The 26,882-nt window shown below is 44.5% G+C and overlaps 2 protein-coding genes across 3 annotated transcripts; one reads left to right on the top strand and one right to left on the bottom strand.

The window, feature by feature from the left end:
- CYP20A1 (cytochrome P450 family 20 subfamily A member 1) lies at positions 1-15,786 on the bottom strand. 2 transcript variants are annotated; one of them, XM_075093697.1, is made up of 14 exons: positions 15,696-15,776; positions 14,942-14,991; positions 14,688-14,854; positions 13,201-13,421; positions 9,483-9,628; positions 8,662-8,829; positions 7,874-7,952; positions 6,123-6,238; positions 5,660-5,714; positions 4,156-4,276; positions 3,163-3,274; positions 2,464-2,528; positions 531-620; positions 1-361 (listed from the first exon to the last, which is right to left on the bottom strand). In XM_075093697.1, the coding sequence occupies exons 5-14, from the start codon at positions 9,609-9,611 to the stop codon at positions 211-213; spliced, it is 1,086 nt and encodes a 361-aa protein (XP_074949798.1). In that variant the 5' UTR covers positions 9,612-9,628; positions 13,201-13,421; positions 14,688-14,854; positions 14,942-14,991; positions 15,696-15,776; the 3' UTR covers positions 1-210. The 2 variants fall into 2 exon arrangements, with proteins under 2 accessions (XP_074949798.1, XP_074949797.1); XM_075093696.1 differs by lacking the exon at positions 13,201-13,421 and having other exon boundaries at positions 15,696-15,786.
- LOC142057521 (alpha-aspartyl dipeptidase-like) lies at positions 15,726-23,254 on the top strand. Its single transcript, XM_075093708.1, is given in 9 exon segments — positions 15,726-15,787; positions 15,790-15,961; positions 16,059-16,147; positions 17,400-17,474; positions 18,059-18,138; positions 19,583-19,756; positions 21,243-21,302; positions 22,119-22,201; positions 22,744-23,254. Coding segments are annotated over 9 exon segments (849 nt in total). The 5' UTR covers positions 15,726-15,750; the 3' UTR covers positions 22,823-23,254.
- Positions 23,255-26,882: the final 3,628 nt, after the last annotated feature.

Here is a 26,882-nt window from a genome sequence, read left to right as displayed (position 1 = left end):
TACAGGTTAAATCTACTTTAATATGACTACTAGTTGAGTTAGAAAAATTACCCAAGAGAGTTAGAGTTATGTAGTTAAGAACGTGGAAGGTAACAAAATTTGGATGTAAAATCCCTTGGCTGAGTCAGTGTGGTGCCAGCATGATTCCCCCTAAGACCCTTGCTCAGAACTTCACTGCTGGCATTTTTTAGCCCTTCGTTTTGCTTGCTCTTAGCTTCTCTTAGACACTGTTATCCAGGCTTCCTCCTTTGGTGAGGTTACCAGCTCATATTTGGTCTCCATGACTTGGCCTTTCACTGGGTGGAGATAAAGTTTCCTTACCAGGACACTCAGCAGAACTGTAGCCACCATATAGGCAAATCTGAGGGAAGAGGCAGGAAAAAAGAATAAAAACCTTGCTATGATGTAAATCTGCCAAATGACAACTGCCAGCTTGGATAGACTGTCTCAGCAGTAACAGGAAGAGGCTGAAAGCACCTTCTCTCCTGTCTGCCACCAAGACACAGAAAGACCTCCTTCCCTATGCTCACCTCAACTCTGGGCACTCCTGGCTTCCTGAAAAACCCAACAAAGATAGGTTTTTTGTGGCTGATTCCTCATTGAATCTCTCTGGGTCAAACCTACAAAAGACAAAATACACTGAGGCTTTCTGTGCAGCACAGGATCCTTTCCCTGGACACGTGTGTGCACACACATGAGGAAGAAACTGGCAACAAAATACAGAATCTCACTAATTTGCCCTCTCTAAATCATGCCACGTAATTCCACACAGATATATGAAGGCAATTGTGCATCTACTCCATCTATGTTCCCAGCTGGTCGGCTGTGTCCCAGCTTGGTCAAAACGCTGATAAACTGAGTTAGTGTGACACAGAGCTGGAACAAAGATGCATTACCTCTCAGCAGTGGGTATTTTAGCTTGAGTGCACAGCAGAGCTGATGCTGCTACCTGCCCTCTATTTCCCTCCAGGGCACACACAATCTGACTCGTCTCCCCCCCTTTCTTGCCCCCGTGTCCCTTCCTCTCTCACTTCCAAAAATATTTCCCTTTTCTACTTGCCCTCACCCTTCTCTTCAAGCAGCTGGTGTGTGTGTATATGTATGTGGTGGGGGAGGGAAGTTGGTGACTCATTCAAGTGACAAAAGTGGTTTCCAGCATTAGGATGGTGGAGGCTGTGAGAAAACTATTATCCAGGGCTGGCTTGAGTTAAAACAGGATTCCCGTCATCAGCTAACCACAGGGAGACTGATAAAATATAATTTGATTCAAATATATAAAAAACCCCCCAGACAAACAGGCAATTTGATGGATGGAAGGCAGTTCTCTCCCACTTTCTGCTAAATATCCCTGCTGATACTACAAGCCTTTGGCTTCCTGCCTAAACATCCAAGGTCTCCTTCTTCCAAGGTGCAAGGGCATGTGGCTGCTGACCCTCAGTAAAAGCATCATCAAACTTACATTCCTCCTGAAGTGGCAAATCACAGACATTGTAATAGGAAAGAAAAAGCACCTGCCTAGCAAAAAAGTATGCTATGCACAGTGTTTTTGTACAGTAGGTAGGTGAAAGGATCACTAAGAGCTGATCTCCTATCTCTGTCACAGAAATACACATCTACCTCAGGCTAAACCTCAACCTCAGCCTCCTTGGAATAAACACACTGTGTTCGTAGCAGTCCTCACTATCCCTCCCATGAGGTCTCAGCAAAACCTTCATAAACACAGTGTGTGTCCTATCCTAGTGGGCAAGCCCTGCCAAGATGCTCATAGATCAGTGCATCAATGCCTGACCCTTTTGTAAGAGCTACATTTGCAGGAGAGGACAAGCGCTGTTCTAAAGGCTCTATTCTTTCTCCTATATCTCAGCTGTCTGTTCTCTCTGTCTAGAATAGCTGACCCACATTTGTTTCCCCAGCCCAAGTGAAGTCAGATACATGTTAATATTTGCCACCTGGGGGCCACAGGAAGCTACAGCAATTTTTTTCTTTGACCTCCAAAATACTGGCCTGGATCCAGTTTTGTTTTCATAGATAGAAGTAATGAGGTAGCATTTTCCTTCCCCCTGAAAAAATAAAACTTCAGACTGATATTTCCTCCCTTGCATCATTGTTTCATGATGACAAGCAGTGATTCCAAAGCCATTCAAATCAGAATACCTTCAAAAGAATTTACCAGCATTTGGCGGGGTAATTGTGTGTGTGCCAAAAAAAGTTGTTATTAACCTCTAACACATACACACGGGCAGACTGGAGCACGGGAGGATCATGACTTGAATTCCTCCAAAATCCCACCCATGGAGACAAACAAACCAAGACCTTCATAAACTGATTTTCTTACAGACTTCCTTTCATCTCCAAAATCTGCTTAAGGCAGGCCCCTGCAGCCAAACAGGCTGCGCTGTAAGATCTAGAGAATAATAATTAAATAAAGGAATTAATTGCAATAAAAGTCTTGATTCTACATACTTGTATGGTGATGGCCAGGATGAACTATCCTGCATCATCACACCAAGAGCATAAAGCACAAGTGTCTGCAAAGAAAATTAGGAGATGTATGTTAGAGCAGAAGGAAATGCACAATTAAAGACACCTCTGGACAGCCCTGAGGGATGACGATTATTCTGTAGACTACTCATATTATTTATTAGGTGGATTAAAAAGATAATATGCTAAATTCATCTACAGATTTCCATCATCCGTGCCCAGATGTTAGGATTTTAACTTCTAAGGCCTAGGCTGCAACTGTTGGTGGTTAAAGAGGGTCTGATCCCGTTCCTCTACACCTGCTGGCACGTATGCACGGACTACTTTATTCTCTGCAGTGGAAGGTACCACTCTGTGTGGGAAATATGGGTGATACGGTCAGGCCTGAAATCATGCTCTTTTGTGCACAACTGAGGCCATAAGTCCCTTCAAAAGATGATTCATCCCTGACGGACCCAGAACTGGAATTAAATCTGCTCAGCAAGAGAACATGAATTCCCAGAGCCTCTCCCACAGAGGAACTGCAGAGCAAACTTGGGAGCAAAATTGTACTTTCAGATGACAGAGCAGCAGTGTCAGAAGAAATGGTCTTCCTGCCTCACCCCTCCATGGGAAGAAGAGGAAACAGCAAATTCCCCTCCAGGAAAGGAGAGTGGCCTAGTGCTCCCAGTTCTGCCCTACCTCTTTGGGGATAGTGTGTTGGTCGACTCTGCCCTCCAGCTCCTGCAGCTGTGCGGCAATCGGAGTAAGCTTTGATGTTCGCACTGTCTCACACAGGACTTGCCGACAGTATCTGCAACCAGAAAGACTTGGTTAGCTTAACCCTCCCAGAAAGCTTGTCCATGTCCTTGTGGCAGCAAGGAGTGCCGAGTCCCCTGCTGCATTTAGGGTCAGAGTCTGCTCCTGGAGCTGTCTCAAGCCACACTGAGGCACTTCATTCTTTTCTGGCAAGGAGTCCCAGCACCTTTCCAAGAAGTGTTAAATCTCATTATCAGCTTTTAGGGAATGTTATTGAAATCTCTCTTCACCACACTTTTTTCAGGTTTTAAACCAAACTAACTCTGCTAAAAAGCATAAACACACCAGCCCTTTTCCTGGACCTCTCACACATATAAGAAGCAGCAGGAAACCCACATAATCTACACTCCTTTACTGGAACTCTAATGCTAGTCCAAATACAAAATGCACCCAGATGCACGAAAAATAAAGGCACACTGTTGACCAGACATTATCCTAGTTCTCTGGCCATTTGAAAAAACAACTGTTCCATGCTTTCTCTCTAAATATGTCTAACATGAATCCAACCATTAAAATGACTGATTATCTCTACTTTTGGAAATCTAGGGCAGAAACCAAACAAGTCAGTAAGCAAACAGATTTTTGCCTGGCAGCCAGGACACTGATTCTGTCCTACTCTCTGCTGATGAATCTAAAGGGCTTCCTATATACACCCTAAAGAGAGCAGCTTGGTCCCCATGTCTGGAGCCCTACAGCAGATGCTCTCTGTGCTGCAAGTCATCCCATGGTGTGATCACTTCCAGAAAAAAAAAGGGATTAGCTTCCGGATGCCTTCTCCTGGCCCAGAACAGGCTGGGCATCATGCCCCAGGATATGAAGCCCCTGTCCCCACCACATGAAATAACCTTCCTCTGCAGTTCCTTCCATGGGACCCACCTGAGCTCGTCAATTTTCTCATGTGTAATTGGTCCCTTTCCCAGAACACGGTCCATCTCCTTGTAGAGATTCTGCTGAACATCTTCTGATGTTGTCAGGAAATAGACTGCCCAGGTACACACTGGGGAAGAAATCAAGACAAGACTGGACCCAGAAAATTCAATATTTTACAAACTGCATTCAGTTTTCTTATTTCCTATATTTGCAACATTACTTTTTGACCTAGAAAGGGTGACCTCTGCTAACAGCAGGCTGTACAGATTCTGTGTTCAGTGGCAGGAGTAGAGGCTGAACTCATGTGTAACAACAAGAGACGCTGCAAGCTAAAATTCTCTTTCCAATGCTATGAGGAGCTTAGCAGGCTGTGCAGGAGACCGAGCCATTCATCCTCACAGCTCTGGGGAGGGGAACACACAGCCCAGTAAACCCTGGGAAACCAGGGTTATTAGACTGAGCATGCAAATGAAAGGTTGGTTTGTCCAAAGCATCAGAAAACTCCCTTATTTAGGGGGCTTCCCCAGCACATCTCAGGTGAGTGCTCCAGACAGCTGCATCTGGGGATCCTGACAGGAAGTGACAAGAACAGTACGGCTCTCTGACACAGGCTGGCCAGCACTGGCCTCTCCTACATCTATTTTATGAGGTACTCAAGAGATATGTTCAATAGCAGAGTGAAAAAGAAACCTTGCATAAGAAATAAGTGTGTAGGATGCAGTTTCCCTAAAGCTACAAGGAAATGTTTCTACCACTCCAAACTGTCTATCCATGAGAACTATCTGGAATCTCTGAGGAGTCAAGTCCCTTAAAATGACAGTCTTCCTGGAGTAGTTGGAGAGGATATTCTCTGGGGAGAGAATTATCATAGTTGCCAAATTTACTTTCCACATTCTTTAACACCCAGCTGGACCTAGGAGGTTTTCTTTGGAGTCCCAGCCCCACTGGCTGAGATACAGGGTCTGATAATCATCCCACTATCGTAAGAGATTTTACACAGCTCCAGTTTGTATTTTTATTTGGGTTTTTTTCCATAATTTTGCACAATTCCCAGAGTAGCTCCTTTGAAAGTCTTCCATACATGGAACACACCTATCCTCCAGAAAATCAAAGCAGCCAGTCAGATTCCAGCACTCTGCTCTAATTTCCTTCCCATGTGCCAGAACCTATTTTACAACATGATCTTTGTGGCTTACATCTTTTGGTGCTTTTTCATTAAATTTAGCATCAGTTTTCTGGGGTTAGAGTGCAAGAGAAAAGCAATAGGAAGAAATTCTAACGTTCACCAAAAGACTGGGAAAGTTGTCAAACACAGCTTAGTTTCAACTCACTAGCTGTGAGGCTGTGCCAAGAGTCCGCTGTAAAATTAGCTTCTTCTATACATCTGTAGCTCGGGAGAACAGAATTTTGAATATAATTTTTTATTAGCCTAGAATAAGTCTCATGTCATCACACACAGTTTTAGACAGCTGAATGTAAGGATGGAAAGTTACCTACAATCTGTACTTACAGTTAGCAGTGATTATGCAGCCTGCCAAGGAGAAAATCATTGTATCTTCCAGAATCTAGGAAATAAAATCTACTTCAGAGAATGAAGCTCATAAGACTGTAAAGATAAGAAGTGATGCATTCTCCATTCGAGTGCATGAAATCCCTTTAGTGCAGAGAGCAGAAAATGCACCTAGAAGACACAGACTGAACTCTCCACAGAACTTCCACTGGAATGGCACATGAGACATGCCTAATGCTATCATACTTCTGGTTTATAAAAATAGCAACAAAGCAGTGGCAAGGAAAGCTACCAAAGCCTAATGCAATAAAACATTGTAGGAATGGAAAAAGAATGAGAAACCCTGCTTTAGTAAGTAATCTGACCTAAGATGCAAAAACTTAAATTAATCAAAGGCTACAACATAATGAGCTTGTAATTGCAAAAGTCCATTACTGTGTAACGCCATAACAGCTGCACAGACCTGCTGGTCACTCAGGCTCCCCTGCAGCAAGGTGTCTATAAAGACGTGCCTGTTGAATGATCTGCCTCGGCGCTCCTTTGTAACTTTCCTTAAGGTGGATTCCATCTCCATCAGAGCTTTGGAAGCAAAAAGAAATGTTTATTTTAAAACCTGGTCATCCTGAGTGCCGCAGAGAAGCAAATCCATCTCCCCCGTTTCAGACCAGCTGTCCCTGCTGGGCTCACTTACAGAAGCAGCCTCTGTTACATGTTACTGTCAATTTGGAAGGCAGTATCTCCAATTTAGTTGAAAATGTAGGAACCAAATAAGACAGGTCGTCTATAAAAGCCCCCCTTAGAGGTATAACTGAGACATATACTCTATGAACTGAAATCACGTAAGGGGAAGTCAAACAACAGTTAGTGTTCAGTCATCAAAGAACATGTTTAATGAGCCCCAATAAAAAATGTTTGAGCCAGATAACACTAGTTGCATGGCCTGTAGAGTTATAATTACTGGAGTGCTACAGCACCCCCAGCCAAGGATGGTCTCCCTTTTGCTAGTGGGTCTACAAGCATAGTGCAAGAGGATGGCCCTGTGCTAAAGAGTCTGAACAGACAGAGAGAGGAAGGTGGGGAAAACATGGGAGGGTTTTGGCACAGAGTCCACACATCTGAAGATATTTGGGCACCTAACTCCTGGAGGCTGTTGTGAGAACTGGGGGGAGTTAGGGACCTGGATGACATTGGTTGCCTGATTTAAATGACCTGCTCAAGACTATCGAGGAAACATGGAGCAGAAGTTGAATTTGAAACTCAATTTACGAAGGCCCGATACAGCCCCTTCATCTTAGAACTACCCTTCCTCCCTCCTCTCTGCAGCAGAAGGCCAGCAACACTTAAAAACCAAGCCTCGCTATCTGGAGTTCATGAAATTGCATCCTAATGCATCATCCTACCACAACTCAGGAACAGTCCTGAACAAATGCCCATGGGAGAAGCCCATTTTAAAAGAGCAGTAGTTGTCCTCAGGTTCTGAAACCCACAGAAGAAAATTCTCCATTTGAAGGATTTACAAATAAATCCTTAGTTCTAGATACAAGCTACTTTTGTTTAATGTCTTATCAATCAATACTGAAAGGCTTTAACTATTAACAACAAAAAAGACAGCACAACCAAAAAATATAATAACTTACTGTGAAATACATGAGAAATAAAAGCACTGCCATAACAGACCTGAAAATTGTGTTACTTTGTAATAGCACATCAGAGACTACCATGTGGGAGGTACCCATCAAAGCAGCACCTCTGTACTTGTGTCTTCTAGCCTATGAGTGACTGTCTAGCAGCACGTTCCCCAAATGGTGCATCATAAGCATGACCACACAGGCCAAACCAAGTGGCTCCATCTGTCTCCACCTAGCACAGTTGCCTGCCTCCAAGAGAGGTCAAAAGTGGACACTAGGGGACAGAACAGGAAGGGAGCAAGCACAAGATACTTCCCAGGATCCTCCAGACTGGACAGACCCTAGAACTAGACCTGGTACAAGAGTTCTAGTCCTACAAATTCTTGCCCAATGGCAGGCTTGTCACTCAACTCCAAAACAATGATCTTAGGTGAGAGTAAGGATGACACATCTGGTAGCTTATGGCACAATGGACAACTCTGCAGAAAAGCCAGGACAGCTGGCCAAATTAAGTGCTTCCGTATGCTAGCTAACTCTAAGTATTAATCAGAGTGGGAGAAAGGCTATGATTTTGGGAGAAACTTACCATCTTCGTAGAGCTTCTTTCTAGTCATGTTTTTGTCAAGGGACCCATCCAAGAAACCCTTCCCAATCTCTGACCAGATCTGAAAGAAGGACAGAGAGAAGAGCACCATCACTCACCACAGGCTGAGAGTGCTGGGACTCCTCTATTCATCCCTATTCAGGAAAATGCAAACACCAAATAAAATGAAGACTTCCTGTGAATACAGAACTGGTCTCCTCTTTAGGACACAATGTCCCATGTCCCATTCCAGATATTATGTCTATGATAGATGAAATTATGCTGAAATGAAACAACTGTAATTACAACTGTAGGTGGAAAGACATGGGAATCTTGAATGGGAGATGGAACCTTTTCTTTCCCACCCTATCACCAGCAGATTTAATATCCCCAGATGTGGACACAGCTTGGGACCTCCTCAGACTGCTTTCTCTACAATGCACAGAACCTTCAGAAGTTCTTTGAAAAGGAGAAGTTCCGCTGGCATTCCCAGTAGAGTTTAACTGACTTAGGTACCAAACACCTCTCAACTGCCATTGGATCTGGGTTCCTGATCATCACAGATACTTTAGAAACACCTTAGACTAATGACAGCAGGACCAACAGTAGGATCTTTCTGATAGTTTCAGTGTGGGATAATTGAAACAGAGCCCTCAAGCTCTTAAGCTTAACGTTAGCTTAATGTTAAAGTCTCAGCAGTAGCTCGTACTAAACTGTACACAGACACAAGCTGTGTGCTGCTGGCACAGAAAAATATAATAGGAGATTTCCTGGCTCTTCACGACACTTACTGCATCATGGTGCCTGCGGAATCGGATGACTTCCCGGTCATCTTCAAAGCTGCTGCCCATAGCTGTCTGCGTGACAGACTTCATGGCAAAGCCCAGCATGTGCTGGCAGAGTGGCACGTGCTGCGCCTCAGGGAGGGAGCGCCATTTGGCTAGCAACTCTTCTGACAGCTTGAGAGGGAAGGAACCATTAGTTGGCAGTAACATCAGCAGCCTATTTACCAAACATACCGTGGAGACATTCCCACCCAGTTCCTAAGGCAGACCACACTTTCATGGCTATGGCATGAAGCTACATGCTTTTCTGGGTTTCCTTCCATTAAACAGTAACATTTTAGCCTCAAATCTTTTGCCTCTTACCAAGGTTTTGCCCCAACAAAGCAGCCCTGTCCTTCTCTCTCGTTCCCTCTGCCACAAAAGAAACCTTAGAACTTGTAATACTAGTAGCTCCAGGCTGGGAAGACATCATATTCTTGCTGCTGGGCTGAGTCAGTAGAACAGTTCTTCACCTGTTTGTGGTCCCAATAGCTGTTTCCTTGCTCCTCCCTCCTGTCCTGGGAAACAAATCTAGAATCCAGATGCTCCAGCACCTTTAACTTCATCTGGTATCTTGGCACAAAAAGTCACCAAGCTCAGCCCTTCCCCCTAACCCACTAGAGCTAACAGAAATGAAATATTCACACCATGCTTGAACAGGCAGAGGCTGTTCACTGCCTCAGATGCTTATACTTCCAGCACTAATTTGAATGCGGCTCCTTTATCCTAGTGATCATTCTCACTAAACTTTCCTCTGTGAGCCACACGGGCTCCTCTGCTGTACACACCTTCTGGATGACAGCAAAGTTACTTTGCAAGGACTTGGTCACACCATTTTCATACAGCTTTCTCCTCATGTGGCTCTCTCCTGTATCCCCACTCAGGCTGGACTGGTACCTCAAGAGGGACTTCAGCATTGTCTCGAAGGGATCCACTGAAAGCAAATAAAGGAAACACCATTTGAAAGTCAGGCAGTCACACCACACAGGGATGATGAAAACAGCAGTCTCTTTAATTGGGTGCTGCTACTTCTGGGCAGTGAGCAAGGCATGGCTCCTTCCCCCAGGAACAGTCTCTTTGGGGTGTCAAGCTTCTCTTGCTCAGTACGGGCTGGGACCTCATAAGGTCTCTTCTCTGTGGCAGGGTACCATCCTGTGATCAGCTCCCCCTGCAGAGGTTGCCTGCTGGCTCTACCAAGTAACTCTTTAGTAAGAACACCTTGGAAGCTTGTTCCCAGCTTGCCAGTTCCCAGCTCGTTGTGCCATTGACTAGGTGACAACAGTAAGCATGGCATGGTCCTTCCCCTTCTCCTCCAGTCTGATCTGCAGCCCCCTGACATCTGGTGCGCCCTCCTGCCCTGACCATGGCTATGCACTCAAGACATAGCAGCTCACATGAGAGACTTAGCTGGAGGCTGCCCTCTGCAATCCTTACCTTGCTTCACCACCCCAGAAAACCTCATTTGACACCCTACTGCTCCTGCATGATTTCCCTTGCATGCACTGAGTTCCCTGCTGATAAGCTCTTCCCAAACTAACACCTACTTCTCTCAGTCAGGGCTGCCTCCATCAGAGAAGCTCTTACAGAAAACATTACCCCACTAAGCTACGGAATGCTTTCTACTTCTAATGCTCTTACTTTCCATCTTCCTTCTGCACAGACACTTGCAATAGTGTACAAACTAGACAAAAACACATATCCTCCATCTTCCATATCCATGGCTCACTTCAGTTAGATTTTTAACTCTGAATTTCACCACCAGGGGGCTCTACTTAATAAATTTGCTAAAGTATATTAGGTGTCAAAGCAAAACTGCAATAAAGCATGGCATATGTTTTTCCCTTTCTGTAAACTTTTCTGTGGGTCTTGCAGAACTGGCAGAATCTTCAAGGAACTAATTGGAAGCAGCAATCGGGGCTTTTTCAAGAGGGATATTTTCACTGTTTATCACAGTCTGTTATTTCTCCCAGATGGAGAGTGAAACCTCTGAGATATCAGAAAACATCAAGGCTGGGCTAGACATGTATGACTCTACCAACTGTGGATGTATCTAGGATTCCCAGCAGAGATCAGGGCCTCATTATGCTACTGGACAAACATATAAAAGACAACTCCCACCTGCAGAGGACCTACTACCTAAGGACACAAAAGAAGCTAATGAGGCCAGAGGCATGAATATGGTAAACTTTCCTAAATGCTTTTCTCTCACATCATTTCCCTTTCAATGTTTTTCAGCTCTGCATCTCACCCTCTTTCCCACTGTGAATGACAAGGAATATGTGCATGTGTCTTTTGGCACAGCAAACGGTACCTGCGGCTCTCCATGTGGAGCAGGCTGTTACGTGACTGTAGCTGCTGCTGACAACTCCTCCTCCAAGGTACTTTGCCATGGAGTGGCTGCTGCTATTCATGCCACAATCCCCTGCTGACTGGCACTGGCAGAGCTAGGCACAGTACTGGGGTAGCCAGAAAAACCATGGCTGGTGGTGAAGCCCACACAGCAAATCTGGCAGGCAGAGGCATTTGGAGAGGCCAGAGGATGCTTAGCACCATCACATGCAGAAACTGCAAAGTCCTTCTAGTGCATATGAAAGAAAACTGTTGGATTGGCCACAGGCTCAATTTTTTTCTCCCCTGTCCCTAGTGCAAACTGGCAGTCCCTTGCCCCTGATGCACTCACTGTTGTGAACTCAGGACTACAGAGCCCAGGCTGCACTTTGCTGAGGGCTGGCCCTGCTTTGCAATATTTGGGAAACAGCTATTTCTCCACAGCTACGGGAGGCTAGTGACTCCACAAGGCACAAACCACCTCTCAGAGACAGAGCTCTGTCCTGTCAGAACTTCCGCAGATTTCTTCCTTTGTCCTTGTCTTCAAAACATCCCTATGGTTACATTTTCAGTCCTCTTAGAGAAGCATATCAAAATTTCAACTCTTCCTTCCACTTACAAGGAAATCTTCTCCCTCATTACAAGAACCTCAGAGTGCTGTCCTGGACACCACTCTAAGTAAATATGGAGAAAAAATCTAACTCTGGAAAGTCAAGACAGATGCCAAGTAGAACTGAACATCAGAGATGGAACGGACCTCTGAAGCTGCATGGCACAAATGCACACAGACCAGCAATGAAGCTGCCCTGCTCTAACAGGCCAGGACCCACAGCTCCATCTCCAGTATTCAGTGTGCTTCAGATTCATTATCCCAACCCAAAAGGCAACACTGACTCATGGGAGTTTTCCAAGTGGGACCCTGAAGCCACTGCTCCTGGCGAACCTGAAAAAGTCCACCCTCTTCACAGGCTTGAACTGCTTCCCCAGGGCGTCTCACAGGAATCACCAGTATCAGCAGCAAAGTTTTACTTCCTTTGAATTCTCCTTGCAAATTAATATCAACCAAGCTTTAAGAGGCTATGAAAACATATCAACTTCAAACACTCTGTTAAGCATGAGGAAAAACAGTCTCCTGTCATTGGGAACCTGTTAATAAAAATGAATGCAATTAGTCCAACTTGAAGGCTCTCATGAGAGATGCTCTATCGGCACGGCTCTCTCTCTTTTTCTCTCTCCAGGAAGTCTGGCCATACCTGTGTCACACACGAGACAAAAGGAACCTTTCTATGCTACTTGGAGCCAAAACCTACACCTCAAACTTGGAAACCAACAAGCAGGCTTCTATGAAGAGCAGCTCTGGCCTCACGTATCTCAGCAGACTGAGGAGTTGTTACATGGCAAGGGTTTTCAGGTGGGGCTAGAGAGTCAGGAGCTGGGTATAACCCAGTCCACAGTGCGCTGTCTCCTGCCTCACAGCACTGCGTGCACAGAGAAGATACAGGCAAGGACAAGCCTCCAGCAAAACTGTAAGCTGCCTGGAGCCAGTTGGTGGCTGAGAGCTACCACACACCTATTCCCACTCAACAGAAAATGGTACAGGAACTGTTTTGCTACAGCCACTCAGCTACTATGTGTTGTTTATACCTCAAAGCTCCAGGAAAAAAAAAACCAGTAAGATTCCTCACATCTAATAAAGTTTGAGCACTTCTGACAAGCATCAGTGATAAAAGGAAAGCACTGATGCAACTAACATCACTGCTCTTTCAGGTCTGAGTTCAGTACAGACCATGAGAACCCTCCTTCTTAAGCCTGCTGCTGCTGCCTTTAGGAGGATCCCCCCATAAGCTCTCTCTTCTGCTGGGCTGAACACACCTACCCTGGCTCCCCCTGCATGACAGGCTTCCCTCTGCTCTGAGAGCGTTGGCAGCCTTTCTTTGCACTTGCTTTATTCAAAATCATGTCTGAATAGAGAGGTCGGAGCTGTAGAGAGGATTCCAGGTCTGGCTCATGTCTGTCTTGTGCAACAGCCTAGATGCTTTTCTCTCTCTACAGAAAATACATGACTCAATGCACCCTTTTCTTTTTTTCCATGGCCGTGTCATCCTGCAGGCGATTAATGCAGCCTGCTCTTGTTCCTCCCCTTCCTGCTTCTGCTACCCTACCCCTCAGGGTACCCACCTCCTTGCTCCAACACTCTGCTTCACTGTGCTGACAAGGCATCCCAGCATGACACCGTCAGGGCAGGCTGCTAACATAAGTGGGAGTACTTCACCTCCCCAGCCCAGCATTTCTCTTTCCCAACACAATCCAACCTCGCTGCCTGTTCACTTCTCATATCGCATCATCTCCAGCTTCAGTGATGACCCAAGCAGTGTCCAAGCAGATGCTGAGCTGAAACACTGACAGAAACACAGTTCTATCACTTTCCTTGTCTAGAAGTCTAATTATCAGGGAAGTACAGCATGCATTTCCTATTTGTCCCCACCGTTAAAAAAGTATGTTTGACCCTTGGCATAGCAGGACGCCAGACTAGTCTGTAACTGCCTGGGTCATGTTTCCTGCATGGAAGCCCAGGCACTGTATTTGGTTTTCTCCAGTATTTGGATACTCCCAAATTCAGGACATTTCTGAGAACTTGCCTGCTCAGGGGCCTGTCACCGCATCTCTGAGCTTTGCAAAAGTGACTGTCTGCTCAATTTCCCCCAAATACGCTTGAGGGCATTCAGATCTTTCAGGGTGGGTTTCCACCTTCTGGAGTGCCATCACTATCAACTGTGTTTTGCTGATCTTTGTTAACTCCCACTCCTTTCCCAGATCATCACCAATTTTTTTGAGTCTGTCATGCAACTGTACAAGAAGCTTACCCATCACGACCCCAGCATAAAGTGATGCTGAGACATCTGCCTGTGCCTAAAGACAGCCTACAGTATCAGGTCAGAGGTGTGCAACCAGCACCTCATTCAACCTTATAAGATGAAAACTGGAGAGACAAGAGGTTAAACCCAGACATCAACTAAGTTAACTTATTGTCTGTGATCACCTCGGGATGCAAAACACCTACCTAAGACTTATATCATAAATTAAAATATCCTCCCAGGACTAACAAGGGCAGCTGAGCTACCAGCACCAACTGACCACTTCCAAGTCTGGAACCAAGAGGTTTTCAGCACAAAATTCTACATGCCAAAAAAACCAAAAGTTAAATGACTTCTTCAAATAATACTTCAAAAGTTCCACGCTGAACCACACAAGGGAGCTACCACAAAATAGCACAGTTCTTTTCAGACTTAATTTAGCAAATTTCCCCCTCTTAAACTGTATTTCAAGCTGCTGTTAAAATGTGTGTCAAGTTGCTACGGGATCTTCACATTACTGTTTCAGGTGACTTAGAAGCATAAAGCTTTCCATAAATATTTGCCTGTAGGGAGACGGTAAAAGACACAAGCATACTAATTTCTTGATGGTCATTGGACAGCAGCGACTCTTGGTCACTGATATGCAAGTGCAATAATTAGGACCAAAGACACACCTGAACCACCATGTCAGCTGCAAACTAAGTCTCATTTTCTTTCTACTTGAATGAAACCCCAGCTTCCTTTGACACGGGATGCCCTGCAAGGCCAGAAGGAACAAATGGACTCAAAGACAACGCAAAGGACACTTACACAACCGGTTGGGGTTAATGTGTTGTTTCAGGATATCAACTGAGCCAAGGCTGACAACAAGACGCCTTCCAAACCAGAAAGAGACCAGTGGGCCATGTTTCTCATGAAGGTTCACCAGGAACTCATGCAAACTGCTGCTGGCAACGATATCTGGCAGGTTGCCGTCCCTGAGGAGCACAATGAGGATATTTGGTCATGAGCAGCATCCACTGGCAAGGCTGAACTTGACTGATGTGAAGATGGAAAGCACTTACTTTTCATCAGTTGGAGCCAACCCAGGGATACCTGATGCTTGTCTAGACGCCTAGAGAGTAAAAGGAAATGTGTCAACCTCCTTGAACTTCGATTTTATACAAGCCCCACAACTTTCCAGCAGGAGAGCTAGCTTTTCCACATCAGTACTGCTGTACTAGTTACACACATCAAACAAAAGCTGGATAAGACACATCTTAAGGCCTCAAACTTGCCAAGAATTATGCAGCTGATCCACTGTAAGTGTGTGCCCGGTCCCACTGGCTAAGCAAGGTTTATTCACCCGGTTAGACAAAAGGTCCCTGCATAAAGACTTAAAGGGTCAGGCTCGCAACATAGACCTCGCACCCAGGTTTTGCCCTGGAGGTCTGCACACGCGCAAAACCGCAAGGTGACCAGATAAAGCCTTTCTAAGCGGGATGCAGCGGATCACGTACACCACGGGCTGTGCCAGGGCGTACGGGCCGGGCTCCCCGCGGGCTCGGGGGGGCGGGCCGGGAACGCCCCGCTCCGCCAGCGCTGCCGCGGGCGTCCGCCACGTCCCCGGCAGGGCCCGGGTCCCGGGGCACCCGCCTGGGGCGCCGCCAGGGCGGGCCCGGAACGCGCCCAAGCCCCGGGGACGCGGGAAGGCGGCGGGACCGCCCGGGGCGCGGCGGGAGCAGCAGCTCAGCTCGGCCCCGCAGCCGCTCACTCGCTCCCTGCCCGCCTGCACCAGGGGCCGGGCCCCCCCCAGCGCCGTGCCGCCGGCAGCATTACCGGGTAGAGGTAGAGCACGGCGCCCACCAGGATCAGCAGAAAAGTGACGGCGAAGATGGCGAAGTCCAGCATGGCCGGGCCGGGGCGGGGCGGGGCGGTGGCGGCTCGGCCCCACCCCGCGGCCGCCGGCGGGGCAGGAAGGGGCGGGGCGGGGCTCGGTGCGGTATGGGGGGTCCGCGGCGGCTGCTCCTCATCTCCAACTCCACGCTGCATGGAGGAGGGTACCTGGGCCACTGTCAGCAGCACATCAAGAGCTTCCTCGGGGAGTAAGCGCGGCGCTGGGGCTGCGGGGGCTACCGGAGCCTGCCCCGTCCCGTCCCGTCCCCCGCCGCTCCAAGCGCTCTTTTCCCTCTCCTTTCCCAGGAAAGTGAAGCGGGTGCTGTTCGTTCCCTACGCCCTGCACGACCGAGATGCCTACGCCCGGACCGCGAGGGAGAAGTTTGAAAGCTTGGGTAAGGCTGGGCCGCCCCGGGCGCCGAGTCCCTCGGGCAACCGCTGCGGAAGCGTCGCCGTGGCCGTGGGGCGGCTGCGGGACAGCCGTGGCGCAGGGGCTGGCCTTGTGGCAGCGCCCCGGCGGGCACTCGCGTGCCGCTGCCGTGAGAGGGGACGAGGCGGTGAAGGCCTCTGGGCCAGCACCTCTGCCGCAGCCCCTTGCACAGGGGTCCGAGCGGGCTGAGTCCCGCAGGCAGCGGGGAGAAGGGCTTGGCTACCTCTGCTGCAGGCCCTTATGTTACAGTCATCGCGGGGAGTGAGAGCAGTAGGGAGTTGTTCGCTAACTTCTACCTAGAAGTAGATGCTTTAGAGGCCTCTGGAAGAAATCTTGTTGCAAACACTTCTAACCGCTTCACGGAGGAAGTTTTTGTTCCTGAATACTAAGTGGCATCTTTTTATCCTCCTCAGTCGCATGGGGTAACGTTCCTTCCCATACATCTTAAACCTCTAGCTCAAGCCGTGCAACTACTGGTGTTACTATAATGCACTTCAACCAGCCAGATACTTCCATGATGAACAGCAACTGAACTTTGCTTTAAGCAAAGAACTTTCCAGAGCAGCCTACAGCAACACCTCCATCTAATTTCTATCACTGTTCAGTATAACTTTGGACCTGTTACTGTAGTAATAATCAGTACTCACTTCCCTGGGCAGCGCACTTTGCTCCTTGTCTTGCAGAAAGACTGCTGGTATCAAACGTCCGTGTTCTTCTGGCGCTCATGGCACTTCCTGTACTCAGTGAACACCCAGCAAGGCAAATCCGTCAAAGCCAGACATTTTAGCCATTACAAAAATAATACCTGGATCAGATATTTGCACTAGTAATGCTAGACCAACGATGGCACATCCTGTTAAGACTCATAGCCAAGCTGAAGACTGACAGCTTTTTCCTTCCCTCATTTTCCAGTTAGCTGGTAATGCTCAGCAGGACTTTGTGCCTCTGCCTGCACCTGCTGAGTGAAATGCTCTGCTCTTAGACACTGAGCATGTACATCTGTAAAGCAAACATTTCCTTCCATCCAGCTGGATGCAGAAGCCCTGCACTAATATAGGATGCATACTCTGTTTTATGTTGTTGAGTTCTCTGCAATTTCCCTGGTTGTCTGGTGAGGCATTTGGTTTGGGGTCGGGGAGAGGGGACAGAGAGCAACTGGACGTGCCGCATTCCTCTGCCAAACTGAAGTGGCAAAGGTAAATACTTTTTCATTTAAGGTTATGGGCTGGACAGCATTCATGAATCTTGTGATCCAGTGGAAGCTGTAAGGAAATCTGAAGCAATATTTATCGGTAAGCTTTACTTCATGCTCCCTGATGAGAGTTTATATAGGGCACTGGAGTAATCCTCAGAGCTGGCACTGTAGAGACAGCAACAAAAAAGTTGGGCCTAGCAATTATTAGAAGCTACAGAAAACAGTACTTTAATTGGGAACAGTAAGACCCTAAATTTAGTGGTGGGGAGGGAAGTAGGAGAGATTAACGTAACTTCATCTCCAGTAAGTTTCAAATTATTCATTTGAACAGTGCTTCAGTGCTAAAAACATGATCATCACAGCTGTATCATCACTATATCAAGCATAAGAAGATTCAGGGCTACTGTGCTCAAATGAGCGTAGTCCTAATGCCATTCTCCTGGGTATCAGAACAGCGTCTGCTGTCAAGCAGCCAGCGTCAGTGTTACAAGGAGGACTTGGGGCATGAGCCTGTGGCCTGCCCCAGTGACCATTCCTCTGAAGCTTCTAGCTTTCTGCTGCTCAAAGCAGGATACTACCCTGAATATAGCATAGAAATCATTGAGCGTGCCAAGTTTGTAAAGGCTTCAATTAACACTGGTGGTGAATGCATGTTAAATAAGCTGGACTCTCTTTCGGCAGGAGGTGGGAACACATTCCGTCTCCTGAAAGCTCTCTACGACAACAGTCTGATACAGGAGATCAGGAAAAGAGTTCTTGAGGTAAGATGTACAGGACTAGGGCCAGTCTGAATGGCAGGATCTCATGCACAAGCTTTTGTTGAGACAAATCTAAGTTGATGCTACATCTTTGCTTAATATTTGAAGTATTAAAAACAATCTCATGCAAGGGGTGAACTGAAATCTGTGGCCAAACGAATTTGTCGTTAGTCATTGAAGCTTGAAATGGCTAAGGTCAGCAATCTGTCCTTCTAGGGCAGTTTCCCAGATGTGGGACTGCAAGACCTTGGGATGTACAATGCTGCATAGTACCTTAGAAGTAAGCCCCTCAACTTAAAATACCAATAAAGAGCTGTGCAGGATTTCATCTATGTCCAGAAACCCTGTTTTTCAGCTTGAGATGTCCACTTTGTATCTTGTTAATAGGTATAGATGCATTCAAGTTGCAGGTTGTCTGCTAATAAACCAACAATAGAGTTGGATCCATCTGTGCCTTTTAGACAATGTCCTGTTGATGTTGAAAATGGTGTAATTATTCTTGGGTACTTCCTTGACCTGGAACTGAGATGTGTGAGTGCCATTGAGCCCTGCCAGTCAGGAGCCCCATTCTGGCTGGTGAATCTCGTAAGGCACAGGAAAGATACACCATCCATGGAGAAGAACAGAAGCAAAGTGTTCCCCTAGCACTGAGGAACTGCAGACAACTTCAGGCAGATTTATGCAAGCATAGTGTTTGAAAAGGCCAGCTGCCAAGAAGAAAGGTTAGCTAAACTGTCTTAATATACAGAAATTCAATGCCTGTTGTGGGCAGAAAAGGCAGAAAATATTTGAGCCCAGTGAAGTCTAGATAGCTATTTGGTTGTAGTAGCACCAGTTCTCTCAAAATAGCTTGTTTTTACTAATTGTTCAGCATTACCCATATACTTGCATGTTCATGTGGAATCCTCCAACGTACAGCATAGTACATCATACTATGTACATAGCACTAGTTTAGGTATTACTACTACACTGGCTGGCCCCAGTACTGGTAAGCTGATGCTGTGGCAACATTGTACTCAGCTTTAGATGGTCTAGTCTCTTCAGAAGCTAGTTAAAAGCTAGTTTCAATATTGCCTGTAACTGCAACGTAGAGAAGTTCTCTAAAGTTCTCTTTAAGAACTTTGAGAACTTTAAGTTCTCTTAATAACAAAAAGTCCAATATATGCACTGACAACCTTACCAGCTCTCTCTTGCGATGGGAGTCATAGAGTTGTGAGTAGAGGACACCAAATGCTAGTCCTCTGACAATCGTGACACATACAAACTATTGCCCGCCTCGAAACCTGAACTCTTGTTCATCTGCTTTTCACCTGTAAAGTTAGCAGTGAGATGAACTAGAAGGACTAAGTCTGATCTGAATGCTGAGTCTCTGAGATTGACAGAAGATGCTATAAAATGCAGCCCCTAGTTGTGATACTGCATATTAATCATTGCTTTTGTCTTTCAGGATGGGATTCCTTACATGGGATCCAGCGCAGGAACTAACGTTGCTACCATCAGCATCAATACTACCAATGACATGCCAATTGTTTATCCGCCTTCCCTGCAGGCCCTAGGATTAGTTCCTTTTAACATCAACCCCCACTACCTGGATCCAGATGTTAAGAGCACTCACATGGGTGTAAGTAAAGCATGCCAGAGCTAATGCAGTGTCAGTGTGCAGATGGGTAATGATAGCGTGCAGTAACGAGGCCTTACAAAGTTATAGAATGTCTAACAGCTGCTCCCTAGAGCCCTTGGAAATGCCAGTGAGGCAGTAACATTTTACTGCCTCGTAAAGCTTTTCTCTGAGTGGGAAGAGGAGTTGGCAACAGTATTACTGAGGTGGAACAAAGTGGTTTTCACTAACAGAAGCTGAAATACTGTTGCTTCATACTGGGCATGAAATGGGGGTGAGGGTGGAGAGAGGTAAACTTGAAATGTTAAGATGCAATGCACTATGCTTCTGGAAAGCCCTGCCATAGACTGTCTCACCTGCTGCTTAAGAAGACCTAACTTAAACATACATTAAGAGGCTTAAATATCTAAAGGTCTGAAGGAACCATCAGAAGAGGGAGATCTTGAAATTGTATGTGAACACGTTGTGTAAGAAGATGAGGGCACTAGGGTCCCTGCAGAGAGCACACCCTGTAACATCTAGTACTGAGCAAGCACGTGTACTAGTATAACTGAAAGAAAAACACTTTAACCATCAAGCACAAAGACTGACATCTCCAGTGTATGGAGGAGCTGATTCTTGAATAGCCTGTCAGGAGCTAATTCCTCAGGGTACAGTTTCTGTGGTGCATCTTTTCAAAGCCCATATACTCTCTTCCTTGTAATCAAAATTTCTTCATGGTTAGAGGAATTATTAAAAATTAGGGGACACTGAAGAGATGGAGGATCAGGGTATGCTTCTAGAATTTAAATGAAGTTGAAGGTACTCACTTAATCAGCTTGTCACTAGGTAAGCAGACAATCTTTTCCCTAAAAATAACTTTAGTTACTTCTCCGAGAGGTGGCTGGAAGCTCTGTACTGTACCAAGTCCCTGCTGTGTTCCTGTGTTTCCTTACCAACAAATCCTTCTGGTTTGATTTCTTTAACTACTGTTGCTCAGTTCAGCAGCAAACCCTCGGAAAACATGGCAGAGCTGTGCACAGAGGGAAATTCTTCAGTGTCATTCCTACTTGAGGATAAACAAGCAGATATTTAATCAGTGGAAATCCATGGTTCGCTACCCTTTTTCATGAAGGTGGCATTTCAGGCATTTGCTGCCACCACCTTCCTCAGCGCTCTTGTTCTGAGGGTAAGCACGTAGAAATAGCATTCAAAAAAAAAAAAAGCTGGATGCACTGAGCGGAAGTATGTTTTAAGGCTTTTCAGGGTTGGGACTGTGCGAGTTCTGTTCAATCAACCTACAGCAATTGCTGCTAGTCACGAAGGGTAAAATACATATCAAAGTCAATGCTGCCACTTCCTCCAATACATTAGTCTAATGAAAGCATACTGCTTGAGGGAAAGTGCCTGCTTTGTTTACTGTTATGAAATTGCTGGGTGTCCTTCTACTTGGATAGCTCCAAGTCCTACCTTACTGTCTGGGCAGCTAAATCTATGCTCCATATTGCAGGAGACAAGAGAGGAAAGAATTCGTCAATATCATGAAGAACCAAACACCCCTCCAGTTCTGGTGAGTAGTAGTTCCCAGTCAGGAAGCCCATGGCTGTAGTAGGCTAAATATCTTCAATGCATTCTTGCTAGCTTTCAGTGGTGGTTCCCCTGCCTGACAAGCCTTACAGAACTGTGGCATGGAAGGCTAGTTACATTTTTGCTAAGAGCTTCAAACTTGGATTTTGCTTACTTGCAGAAAATGGGTTAGAACAAATGAAATGCATTCTGCCTATTAGATGCTTGGAGTCCTGTTGCCAAACACTGTATTTTAGGCAGCTCTGAATTTTCCACTCACTGACCACCATATGTTGTATGCTGGGGTGGTGTGCATGCAGATGGTAAGATATCTCCCCTTAATCTTTTTGCAGATATTCTTAACTTTACACTTTGTTTTAATCTCTGTAGGTTTCTGAATCTGCTCATTCAGTAGTATGTTCGTAATTACAGTATGTCTCTCTGGGGAAGTGGGACCTCTGGGTCTCCTGTCCCTGTGCTTGAGCTTGGATTATAAAGTTTGTGCTCTAACAAACCCAGCTGGCTGTTGCTTGGCCCAAACTGGATCTAAGAACAGTGGTAGGGGAAGTAGTTGTCAAAAAAACACATTTTCCTTTTCTCCTTAATAGTTTCTCATTCTTTAAAGGGGAAAAATAAACAAGAAAATCACCTTCTAAAACAAGATAAGTCACCTAATTTTTTCTTGGCATCTTTGTTATAAACGGCGAGCGAGAAAATCTTGTTTGTAGTCTTAGTGAGCCTAAGATTGGCCTGCTTGTGACAAGCATTCTAGCCTTTCAAATAGCTTGAAAATATTGTTAAATGTTTCCACCTACATTAGGGCTTGCGGGAAGGTGCAATGCTGCTAGTGGAAGGAGACAAAGCCACCTTGCAAGGAGTGACAGGAGCACGTCTATTTTTGAGGTAAATGCTTCATTTGAATTTGAATGGATATCCTCCTTCAGAAAGGGAGACTTCTATTAGACTCCTGGCACATGCTGCCTGTCCCCCCCATCAGATGTTACTTAATCCCTTGCTTCCACTTCTCTTTGGGGAGAACATGAGTATTGCTTTATGCTCCACTGGAGCAGGCAGTGTGACAGCACTCTCAAGGATGTCTAGCTTACCCCATAAGTGCTATGGCATTACATCCATTGATGCTTGTGTTTCTAAACTATAGTCACTATTCACAGAAAGAGCCCCAGTAGTCAGCTCTGTTATTGAAGGCCAGGGGAATGCCAGTTTGGCCCTAGTGTGTTGAACTCTAGAACAAGGGAACTCATGTCTTCAGTCATATGGACATTACTAAGAAATCTAATATGTATGTCCTGTGAAGCAGGCAAGGAAAGGAGTCAAAACTCTGCTTGTTATAAATAAGGATGCCTTGTTCTATCCCTAGTAACAGATGGAAGCATAGTAGTCGTAGCTCCTGTTAAAGCTCACAGCATGGTTTGTCTTGTTTACAGGGGTAAGAAACCAACTGAACATGAGCCTGGAACAGATTTCAGTTTCCTCCTGATTGACAGTAATCTCCAGAATCTGTAGCAAAAGTCACTATATGGGAAGACAATGAGGAGGAAGGAAAGAGATGCTTCTAGTCCCAGGGTGGGTGGAGAACTTCAGCTTTATAAATAAAGCTAGCTTTTATTTATAAAGATAAATATGCATTAGTGGGCTCTTTTCCCCACCCTGATCCATGTCCCAGACATATCTTCTTCCCAGCAAAAATACAATTTTTATTGTGCTATTTGAGTAATTGTAGCTGTTGTTAGTCTGAAAGGGTCTGTACAGTCACATATCCACTCTGACTCCTTCCCCATCAAAAGAAAGTTGATTTAACACCATTAAGACAGGACACCGAGTCAGCTGTTCCTGCGGCCTAGCTTTACCTTCTAAATGAAACTGTTCATTTAGTGTACTCCCACACTATTAGTTTCATTTTTGTGCTAGTAATAAAGGGAGAAGTTATGCATTCAATTACTTTTATTTGCTTCAGACTCATGTTAAATATATACAATGCTAATTATGTACAAAAGTGTGCATGTTAAAAATTTTCAGGTTACAAACTTGCAAATCCTAGAAAAGTGCAAAATTTTAAAACATCTTCCACCATGCTGTACAGAAAAAAATCCATCATTAGCCAATATACACACTCTTAAAACATACTGATCAAAACAAAATAAGACATACAGTATACTCTTAAAGCACCCAGAAGGGAAAAAGATATTGCACAGAAGACTGACAGCAAGTTCATTACAGTGCCTGAAGGCTCATTTTTGAAAGTAAATATTTGCAACACTCCTCAGACCTAACATTTAACTCTTTTAAAAAGGCGATTTTTGGCATTTAAAAATCCATTTGTAATCACATAATTGCACAATCTGTAAGAATTATCAGAAGATATGGTTAGCTGTTGCTGTAAGGCCTTTGTTTCCACACTCTCATCAGCTTTAGTAAATATTCATCAAGCAAACTGAGTAGCATCACAGCTTCCATCAAAACACTGACCAAAAGGAGGTAAGTCTTACAAGCAGCATTTCTCTATTCTTACATGAAGCTGCTAATGCATAGTGAAGGGTTGAATGAGAACACATATCACAAGTTTTCCTTTAATTTTTTTCCCCTCATGACTTTAAGCAACAGCTCACATCTATGTATGACTAAAGCAGTACCGTCAGGTGCAAGACTAAGTTTATTTTAAAAATTTACTTCAAGGCAAAAAAATGTCTCCCTCAGGAAGAAAATACTGACTAGATAGGAAGCTAAATAAACAAGTGGCCTCTAAGTTCAGTTAGTTCTACGATACATATGGCTGGATGTTTTATATGTCAATCTCAAAACACAGTAGCAGCTTTAAACCATAATCTGTATTGACGACCCATGCTTCTAGAACAGAAGGTGTGTTATGAAATTGTGTTTGTGCTGAGTATATTCGCAGACCTAAGCTCTGGAAGTACCTGCCAAATTTCCTAAGTCCAGTAGATGAAAATAGAAAGAACACAACTGGGGGAACTCTCTCCTGAAGACAAGCAGTGAAATGCCTATTTTGTTTGGGCCATTTGGGAAAATGGTAACTAAAAGAAAGACGCACTAGTTTTCTTCCACAGATGCACAGCAAAAGGTTGAACTAAAATTGAACAAAGGGTACCTTTGATTAAACACTACAAGCAGTTCCTCACGTATGGGGTGTTCAAGACTGCAGTAAGATGAATAGCACTCCACTCAAACTGTGCAGCACACACTGTGCTGCCACTCAGAAGCATTTCTGCATTCACACATCTGATGACTACAGTAGTGAAGAAAGGGACAATAGTATTTTACCAATTTTTTAACTGCAGTAACTTTTCAGAAAACCCTTGCTTCCTTTAAAAGTATGTGCTAACAAAGGCAATTATTTAATAATAAGGAAAATTTGGCTCCTTGCAGGGAAGGAAAGACATTTTCCAACCACTTCCGTTGAGTATAACATTGGTATACAATGAACCCACATGCGTATGACTACAAAAACTATTACTCTCCCCAAAAGGAGACTACTAACAAGTGTCATGTTTACACCTGAAACCAACATAGCTTTTAAATCAAAAAGCATGAAAAGCCTGTTCTAGAAAGTGCTGAACCACATGCTTGATTTTCTACCCAATTAAATATAAACCTATGTAGTGGTTTCATCTAGCAGTATTAGATCAGGCCTTACGTTCACATTAGGATATGTATTTATATATGCTTTTTTTTTAAAAAAAAAAAATCTTTGAAAGGAAAAAGTAATAGCACAGCACCTATCCTCAGCATCTAACCTAGCCAGCAAGGTGCCTTTAACAGTGAGAGAGAGGATTGCCTTCAGGTGACAATACAGAGCAAGTGTCTACACAGACTCTCAATGTAGGAGTGGAAGGAGGGTGACACCTCCTCTGCTCCCCTCCCTAGCTCTAAAGCTCCCTACCATACTGTAATCCATATACAGATACACATTTTCAGCTAAATAGACATCCACAGTAAGAGCTTTGTGAAGCATTTGGTTGCTGTATGTATATTTTTCTAAATTTTGTTAACTGAGATTGGGAAAGACTTGCAGAGGAAACAGGGAGGAGGGAGACATGGTCTAGGAAAGTGAGGTATACAACTCCCATTAACTAAGGCAAGAGTTAAAAGACCTACCTCATTATGGTCCATTAAAAATAAAAATAAATGTATCGTTTCTGCAGGACTATCTTAAAGCAGACTGATGTAGGACTGTTACCAGTCCCATAGAGAATTTTTACAGTGCAGAAACTTAGCTCTTTGCACTGCATTTAAAGGACACATAAATACAACTTTAAAGAGGATCCTTATAAAGCAGCCAAGTGGCTAGACTACTTAAAGTCTTTAAAGACTCTGATAAGCCTGCTCTGTAAATAGTATTCATGATCTAAGGTGTACCAGGGGAAAAAAGCTTGTTTATATCAAGGTTGCAGATGAGCAAAACAATTGTGTGTGTGTTATTGGTTTTTTTTCTCTTTTTAAAATCAAACAGGCTTTCTAAAACCTCATTACCATGATGTGTATTAACCATCAGGAGAAGCGCAGTTAGTATAAGATTGGGATTATTATTTTGTGATGGTGTTGGTAAGGTACCTGGATGATAGAAGATGTGGTTTCTAGATATCCTATGAGCAAGTATTAGGTAACAAGTATACTGATATAGAATAATTTGCATAAGTCAAATGCTAACTTGAACAGCAGACGTTTCACTTTCTGATAGTACAAAAGCTGCAAAGGCTAGATAAGATTCTTCGCTATAGATAAAAAGACAACTAAAATACTATCAAGAATTATAAGTAAATTGATGAAGAAAAATTTAAACATTTTACCTGAAATAAAGGAGAGATGCCTTCTAAATATCATCCTTTGGTATGCAAGTTCAAAACTGTGCTAGGGAAAAGTTACTCAATAGTGCTAACTACTTGATCTCATTTATATACAGGTACAAAAAGAGAGTTTTCAGTTTCTTTTAGGTATATATATTTACACTTTTACTTACTTAACTTCAAAGGTAAGCATACCTTAAACTTTAATAAATATCATTAGGGTTGTTCCAAAAATTAAATGTAAGAAGACACCACCAAGAAGATCTTGACAAATGTAGTGTTATGAAACAACTGTTGCTTAAGACTTTATTCTGAATTCCTCATCAGAATTCTCTCATCTCACAGCTTTACTTTTACACTTAAATAAATCTTAGTTCAAAAACAAAGCAGAATCTTATTTCACCAATACTACGTGAAAAGCAAAATGTGATCCTAAGCTTTACTGACTTGAGGAAATCAAAGAATTATGGAAGTCAGTTCACTAATTCACAGTGCACTGCATAACAGACTGCAGTTCAACCAACCTAAAAAGCTGATCAGAAGAATATTTTTCTACTTTTGAAGAAACTTATTCAAATAAGTTAAATCCAAAAGCAACAACATAGCAGCTCATGCTCACACTTACCACCTATATCTTTTATTTAAAGCTGGTTTTAGATAAGGCAAAGTGCAGACCTTCAAACCTGTGGGGCCCTTTCCAGAGGGCCTCTCGCAAGAATGCTAAGCATGTAACGGTGTATACCTCCCATCCTCAAGGACCA

This window comes from Phalacrocorax aristotelis, chromosome 5 (assembly GCF_949628215.1).
Source record: "Phalacrocorax aristotelis chromosome 5, bGulAri2.1, whole genome shotgun sequence".
Classification (NCBI taxonomy): Eukaryota; Metazoa; Chordata; class Aves; order Suliformes; family Phalacrocoracidae; genus Phalacrocorax; species Phalacrocorax aristotelis.
This window is presented reverse-complemented; position numbering and strand designations above follow the sequence as displayed.